The 8,511-nt window shown below is 37.5% G+C and overlaps 1 protein-coding gene across 2 annotated transcripts in view; it reads left to right on the top strand.

Moving 5' to 3' along the window:
• Positions 1 to 233: 233 nt before the first annotated feature.
• Positions 234 to 8,511, top strand: part of GTF2A1L (general transcription factor IIA subunit 1 like) — a 121,115-nt gene continuing 112,837 nt past the window's right edge. Inside the window, exons 1-3 of one of the 2 annotated variants that reach the window (XM_008976265.4) lie at positions 234 to 350; positions 3,300 to 3,401; positions 3,628 to 3,751. In XM_008976265.4, coding sequence (XP_008974513.1) covers positions 330 to 350; positions 3,300 to 3,401; positions 3,628 to 3,751 — 247 coding nt within the window. In that variant the 5' untranslated portion in view covers positions 234 to 329. The remainder of the gene's footprint in view (positions 351 to 3,299; positions 3,402 to 3,627; positions 3,752 to 8,511) is intronic. The other variant, XM_055107996.2, reaches the window with a different exon arrangement.

Below are 8,511 nucleotides of genomic sequence, written 5' to 3'. Positions count from 1 at the left end.
GAGATCTACCCCTGCATTGCCCCTCCTCGATTTTCACCTTTCACGGATTGAGGAAACAACCTGTGAAAGGCCCAAAGCCGGCTAGACCCAACCTAACCATCCGTTTTAGCGGGTCTCTTTTCCCACACAGGCCGACCGCCTCTCCGCCTTGACCCCCACCTCCACTCAAGCCCGCTGCATCTATTAACGTTCTCTTCTGCCCAGCCACGCCCCCGGCGTTCTCCGTGGTTGCGCACCTGACGTACATCGTTCAAAACGTGCCCAGTGTTTCCCTCCGAGGGCACTGCGTGCCGCGCAGGCGCAAAGGGCCAGGTGCTGGAGGTGCTGTCATGGCCTGCCTCAACCCGGTGGTAAGGAAGACCTCAGGCTCTGTGTAGAGGGAGCGCCCTGGGACTCCGGGTTCACGGCAGCCGAACCCTGCACCTTTTGTTTCCCCCTGACACTTTACAGATTGTCATAAACCCTCTCTCTTCCTTAGGGGCTGGGGCTTTTCTTCACCTCTGTGTTGGAGGAAGCTGATGAGGGCCAGTAGTTCAGCAGGAAGTCGGGCCAGCCCCGCCAAAAGAACAAGTGCCCTTTTTCTCTTTTCACCCAAACTGAGGCTATCTAGTTGGGGTGTTTAGAGGTGGAACTGATCCTCAACCTTGCTGGTTTCCTAGGTACTAGAAAACCTCCAAGTTCGGTTGTGTTAATTTTACCGTGGATATTGTTAATTCCAAGCTGTATTATTTACTGCTTGAAATAACAATGTGATATCTTATGTTACCTCCCCACATGTTTTTAGTGTCTTTCACTACCCGCCCATTTCGTTGTCCTTTAACAACTTAATGCTTAAGTGTACAACCTACATTACCCTCCTACCTCTAACGGACACTTAATTTGCACAGTGAGAATTTCTAGTCTCGGTGGCACTTAGGAGACCATCAATCTTAAAAACCTGAATCAAAGAACAAAAATCAAGGATTCATCTTTATTACCAATTCATCTCAACAGACTTCACATTTCGTGAAAGGCAATGTGCTTGTCCAGATCTGTGTAATTTTATGGGTTCCGGGTATTATATATGCAGTATAAAAGCTCCATTTTTAGAGACATGCTACTTTAATTATATCTTTTTTATGATAGTGCGTTTTAAGATACATAAAATACCTATACTCTGCCTGAATATAAGCTTACTATGTATGCCAATTTATCTGATTGTGAATTCTATGAAGAAGTGTCTGTGTTTTAAATAGAGGAGTTAAGATGGACTAGACATAGTTTTAATAACAGGGATGCAATACAAAGTCTGTGGTCATAGAAGAGAAAATATGTTCAATACCTATTTTGATTTTTGAAAAACTGTGTTCTAATGGGTACTTTTTGACTACTGCTGTGTTAAGATTTTTTAGACCTAAGAGTTTTTTCCTTCTGTGTTAAGCGTGATCACACTAGCTGGGACTACCACTGAAGCATCAATTTAGTATGCCTTTATCAGGATAAACTGTTTTAGAAGAAGCACCTAATTTAGGGGCATTTAGTCTTAATGCATGTGCTTGTGAATAACATTATTTAAATGTTACTGATTGGCCTATTCATATAGGTTTACCCTGGGTCTTTAGAAGGATTAAAGCATAGCTTTAAATACTAAATACTCTTAGGGGCTGGGCACGGTGGCTTACACCTGTAATCCCAGCACTTTGGAAGGTCGAGGTGGGCAGATCACTTGAGCTTAGGAGTTTGAGACCAGCCTGGCCAACATGGTGAAACCCCATCTCTACTAAAAATACAAAAAATTAGCCAGGTGAGGTCGTGCACGCCTGTAGTGCCAGCTACTCTGGATGCTGAGACAGGAGAATCACTTGAACTTAGGAGGCAGATGTTGCAGTGGGCCCAGATTGTGCTACTGCACTCCAGCCTGGGTGACAGAGCAAGACTCCATCTCAAAAAAAATAAAAATAAAAAAAATAAAATAAAAAAAAGCACAGCTACTCTTGGCATGAACAGGAGTATTTAGGAGTATTTATTTAGTACTCTTAATGAGTACTGAATAGGGTAGGATGAAAAGGCAATCCTAGAGTGCCACAATTTTCATTTTGGTGTGATTAAGCAATTTGAAATAAGAGCAACTCAACTAAATTCCTGCTTTGCTGTTTCTTGCCTGTGGAACTTCCACTAAGTCAGTATTGTCAGCACATAGCATTGCCATTTTGGCCTGGGGGCATAGTTTATATAGATATGAAGGGCTGAGTTTTTTCACATACCCTCTTTTTTGTTGCTATAACTAGTGTTTAATCTGGGTAGAAATCTGCTTAATTTCATTGTCATGGCATGTTTGACTAGGAGGTATTTTAGAATGTTATTTGGTCTCTTCAGTAGGCACACTGTGGATGGGTAAGGTTGTTCGTGCCCTTCTTAGGTTCTGGTAGGAAATCCGTTTTGGAACAGGTGTATTTGATAATGGTCCAGAATATATATTTTTTGGACTTTGTGTATTTTGAAAGTGAGATGAGCTTTAATTGCTCTATTTTAAGTGCTTACCCCAGTTTTCTGGCTTGGAGTTTATTTATATTTGTGGAAATAATATAGTGAACCCTAAAAAATTCTCCTTTGGCCACTTTGATAAAAAGGTAAATTGAAAACGGAAGGTCTATTTCTGGTTGACTTACATTAATTTCCCTTTTAAAAGGAGTTGGGGAGGTTAAATACTGACACAAAAGGCAAGTAACATGACAATAACCATGCATCTTTGAGATTATTAGCTCATATGTTATTGTAGTTCTGTAATTCAGTCTTGTAGATAGGCTGAGACTATGGGTCTGAAGCTAACACAGTTTATGGAAAGCTAAGACTATATTGGGAATAGGAATGTACATAGTAAAAGTTTTAATGGTGACTTTACAAGACTAGAAGGTATGCACTGCATATCTTTTAAGGCCAAATATGTTCCAACTTGAGAAGTCAAATCTTTAACAGGCCGGGTGTGGTGGCTCATGCCTGTAATCCCAGCACTTTGGGAGGCTGAGGCGGGTGGATCATGAGGCCAGGAGTTCGAGACCAGCCTGACCAACATGGTGAAACCCTGTCTCTCTAAAAATACAAAAATTAGCGGGGCATGGTGGCATGCACCTGTAATCGCACCTACTCAGGAGGCTGAGGCAGGAGAATTGCTTGAACCCGGGAGGTGGAAATTGCAGTGAACTGAGATCGTGCCACCGCACTCCAGCCTGGGCGACAGAGCATGACTCCATCTCAAGAATAAATAAATAAATAAATAAATAAATAAATAAAATGAAACTTTAACAATTGCTTTTATGTAGCCTAAACTCTACAGATCTGTAATTGAAGATGTAATTGAAGGAGTTCGGAATCTATTTGCTGAAGAAGGTATAGAGGAACAAGTTTTAAAAGACTTGAAGCAGGTTTGTAGCCGATACAACTTTTTCTTCCTGTCTTTTGTTGTTTTTTTCAGCATACAAAACTGATATAGTTCTGATCTCTCAAATTATAGTTTAGTACTTACCCATTCATTGTGCCATCAGGATGACGTTAGTTTTTAAGAAACTGAAAAAAAGAGAAGTATCATTATATGTGTATATATTTTTTTAAAGTAAACTTTTTTTTTTTTTTTTTTTTTTCCCTCTGCAGCTCTGGGAAACCAAGGTTTTGCAGTCTAAAGCAACAGAAGACTTCTTCAGAAATAGCATCCAATCACCTCTGTTTACTCTTCAGTTGCCGCACAGCTTGCACCAAACATTGCAATCGTCAACAGGTTGGATACCATTAGTAAATGAGTACTGTTAGTATCTTCAGAACAAATTCTCATTTGGGAATGTTTTTCAGTTAGACAGGGTAATGTTCTTAGGGTGAGAAGGCTTGGACACCTAAATAATTTCTATTAAATGAACACAGTATAAATCATTGCCCCATGTAATTATTTATTAAAAACTCAGGTTATTCGAACTAGTTTTTATTTTAAATATTAAATTTTAGAAAGATGATAAAGCCTTTCTTTAGAGGAAAGTCACATAGTTTGTCAGCTGTTGGGAGCACCCATTGGTAATTTCAGATAATTTGACTGGGTCTAGTCAAGGATTAGAAGTGGCAGAGGGAAAGGTGAGTGCTTGCAAGTTTGTGTGTTCTCTTTCTCTTATTTTTTGTGTATATTATAAATCTGATATATTGGGAGCAAAATGGAGAGTTCAGAATATGGAGATTATTCAGGCTACCTCACTGTTTTGGATATATAAAATGATGGCTAGAAATTGATCATGTGCATTTATCTTTATTCTTGGACTTAGCAAATCTAGACTTCTGCTTTTAAGGGAAATGTTTGTCCACATTATGCGTATCAATTTAAACTGGAAGGGACCAGCTAATAAAAGATAAAACTTAAGAGTTTTCTATCCTTGTATGCTTGATTCCTTTCTTTTTCCTCTGATTCTTATAATCTTTATGTTACTCATGTGTGTATATATAAATGTATACTCGCATACAAACAAGTTTTATTGGGTTTAGCTGAAATTCAGCAGAGTAGTCTGCAAGAAGTGAGGGTAGATTTTGGATTGGATTATCAGTAATAAGTAGATAGTTCTTTGCATGCTTGGGAAAATTCACATGAAAATTACATGGGCCAAGGTGAAGAGAACATTGTAAGGATGCTTGTACTTCTTCTATTACAAAGTGGGAGAATTTACATGTGGCAGCAATTCTAACATATAAAAATGAATAAATTAACAATGAATGTTGAATTACCAAATACAAGTTTTATCGAATACTGTGTTAATAAAGTATAATTTTGCTCTGTAAGAATTAGTCTTGGCAGTTTTAATTGTTGACACATTGAAACATTTTTCATCAGTTGGGTTTTTGGCTATGCTTTAATTTTAAACTACTATTTCATTGGGACATCTCCTTCTCTGTTTAAATAACATTCCTTTGGACTTTTGTTTTCTTAATCACTGTTTTATTTATTACAGAATGCTAAAGATGTTTTTTTAACTTATGGTTGGCATGAGGGTGTGGTGGGTATGGAAGAGGAAAATACTTGACTGTCTTTTATCAAAAGAGGCCGAGGTGGGTGGATCACCTGAGGTCAGGAGTTCTAGACCAGCCTGGCCAACATGGCGAAACCCTGTCTCTACTTAAAAAAAAAAAAACAAAAACACAAAAATTAGCCAGGCGTGGTGGCTCATGCCTGTAATCCTAGCTACTTGGGAGGCTGAGGCAGGATAATCACTTGAACCTGGGAGGCAGAGGTTGTAGTGAGCTGAGATCACGCCACTGCATTCCAGCCTGGGCGACACAGTGAGACTCCATCTTAAAAAAAAAAAAAAAAAAGCATGGTGAACACTTCTAAGATTCTGTCATTCAAAACTGCAATACTAGATTTTGCCGCAAGATGGTAATATTACCAGTGATTTAAATAACAAAATAGTCTTGTAACTAGTGTATCAAGTTTGTTTTTACTCAGCTCCTTATTCTGTATCTTAGTAGTTAGAATAATAGAAATAATTACATTTTAAATAGTTTTTCTCCTTATTCTCTTCTACATCATTTATAATGAAGAGGTTTCAGAGGAAGTACATGTATCCCTTAAAAGTGCTTTATAGGCTTGTTCCTGTCTCTCTTCATCTTTAGGTACCAAACAGTAAGATTCTTGAAATAAATAGTCTCATAAAATTGAAGTACTTCTTAATTATATCTTCTCATGGTATGCTTTTAAAAGCCTGATTAAAATAACTTAAACTTCTAGAATTTTTTCATCTCTTTTGATAGCAAGTTCAAATTAAATCTACAATTCAATAAGTCATTTGCCTTTGCCTGCACCATCTTAAAACTTGTTTGCTCAGTCAAAATCACAATGAGATACCGTCTCACACTAGTCAGAATGACTATTATTAAAAAACTGAAAAACAGATGTTGGTGAAGCTGCAGAAAAAAGGGACCACTTATGCACTGTTGGTGGGAATGTAAATTTGTTCAGCCACTGGAAAGCAGTTTGCAGATTTCTCAACTTAGAGCTACAATTCAACTCATCAGTTCTATTACTAGGCATTTACCCGAAAGAAAATAAGTTGTTCTAACAAAAAGACACCCATACTTGTATGTTTATTGCAGTACTACTCACATTAGCAAAGACATGGAATCAACTCAACCCATACATGGTGGATTGGATAAAGAAAATGTGGTGCATATATACCATGGAATACTATGCAACCTTAAAAAAGAGAGAAAGAAATGTCCTTTGCAGCAACATGGGTGTTGCTGGGGCCATTATCCTAAGTGAATTAACACAGGAACAGAAAACCATATATTGCATGTTCTCACTTATAAATGGGAGTTAAACATTGGGTACATACAGACAGAAAGGTGGGAACACTGGGTACTCCAAAAGGAGAGAAGGAGAGAAGGGGGCAAGGGTTGAAAAACTACCCGTCAGGTACTATGTTCACTATTTGGGTGACAGGATAAATAGAAGCTTAAACCTCAGCATCATGTGATATACCCACGTAACAAACCTGTACACATACCCCCTGAATCTAAACCCAGAAACTTGTTTGCTCTATCATATGTTCTTCGTTTTTTATTTGTGTAGTAATTTCCTGTATCTTCAGTTCTCTACTTTGTTTGGTCTCAGGACCCCTTTAAGCTCATAAAAATTAAGGACCCCAAATAGCTTTTAAAATGTGGGTTGTAAGTATCTGTTTACTATGTTGGAAATTAAAACAAAAATTTAAAAAATATTGGTTTATTTAAAAATTTAATTACATGTTAACATAATAGCATATATTTATGAGTAATAATTCTTCAAGAACAAAAATATTTAGTAAGAAGAGTGTCATCAATTAATGTCGGCTTAATGAGGTCTGCAGAAATGAGCTGGATTCTTATCTATTTCTATTTATTTACATTTTATTGTATGTAAGGTGTTCACCATGGTGCTTTGATATAGATAGATAGATAGATAGATAGATAGATAGATAGATAGATAGATAGATAGTGAAGAGGTTGGTATAGTCTAGCAAATTAACATATCTGTCATCTCACATAGGTGCTCATTTTAGGTACTTTTAGTATGCCTAAAGTCTTCTCTTTTAGCAAAAATCCCAAGTGCAGCACAACATTATTAAGTATAGCCCTCATGTTATCTATTAGATATTTAGACTTATTGATCCTATGTATCTGTGACTTTGTATCCTTTCACCTACATCTTCTTATTTTCTCCCTTCCTGCCCCTGGTAACTGCTATTTTATTCTCTATGTCTGTATTTGTGGTTTTTTTTTTAACATATAAATGAGATCATGCAATACTTTTCTTTTTGTGTCTGGCTTATTTCACTTAGTATAATGTCCTTCAGTTTCATCTATGTTGTGGCAAATGGCAGACTCTCCCTCTTTTAAAAAGCTGAATCATATTCCTATGTGTGTGTGTGTGTGTATACAGACATACCACAATTTCTTTATCCATTTGTCCATTTGCAGACACTTCGGTTGTTTACAAATCTTGGCTATCGTGAGTAATATTGCAATGAACTTGGGAGTGTAGATATTTTTATGAGGTAGTAGTTTAATTTCCTTTGGGTATATATCCATAAGAAGGATTGCTGAATCACGTGGTAATTCTATTTTTAATTTATTTAGGAATCTCTGCACAGTTTTATACAATGGCTGACCATTCTGCATTCCCACCAACAGAGTACAGGGGTTTCCTTTCCTCTGTACTCTCACCAACACTTGTCGTCTCTTTTCTTTTTGGTAATAGCCATCCTAAAAGGTGTGAGTTGATATCTTAATGCAGTTTTGACTTATATTCCTCTGATGAATAGTGATGTTGAGCACCTTTTTGTATACCTGTTAGCTGTTTTTATGTTGTCTTTGGAAAAAGATCTATTCAAGTCCTTTGCCAATTTTTGAAAAGGTTATTTGTTTTTCTGTTACTGAGTTGTGTAAATCTTTTAATATATTTTGGGTATTAAGCCCTTTATCAGATATATGGTTTGCAAATATTTTCTCCCTATCTGTTGGCTGCTGTTTTATTTTGTTATTTGTTTTCTTTGCTGTGCAGGAGCTTTTTAATTTGATGTCTGTATTTATTTTATTTTATTTTATTTTTTTGAGAGAGGGTCTTGCTCTGTCATCCATGCTGGAGTACAGTGGAGCAATCGTAGGTCACTGTAGCCTTGACTTTCCAGGGTCAATTGATCCTCTCACCTCGACTTCATGAGTAACTGGGACTACAGGCATACTCTATCATGCCTGGCTAATTTTCAAATTTTTTGTAGAGACCAGGTTTTGCTGTGTCGTCCAGGCTGGTCTTGAACTCTTGGAATGAATCAATCCTCCTGCCTTGGCCCCCCAAAGTGCTGGGATTACAGATGTGAGCGACTGTGCCTGGCTTATTTATTTTTGCTTTTGTAGCCCAAGCTTTTGGTGTGATATCCAAAAAATCATTGCCAAGGCCATTGTCAAACAGGTTTTCCTCTGTGTTTTTGTCTCGGAGTTTTATGGTTTAAGGTCTTATGGTTAGGT

The sequence above is a fragment of the Pan paniscus genome, chromosome 12 (genome assembly GCF_029289425.2).
Source record: "Pan paniscus chromosome 12, NHGRI_mPanPan1-v2.0_pri, whole genome shotgun sequence".
Lineage (NCBI taxonomy): Eukaryota > Metazoa > Chordata > Mammalia > Primates > Hominidae > Pan > Pan paniscus.
This window is presented reverse-complemented; position numbering and strand designations above follow the sequence as displayed.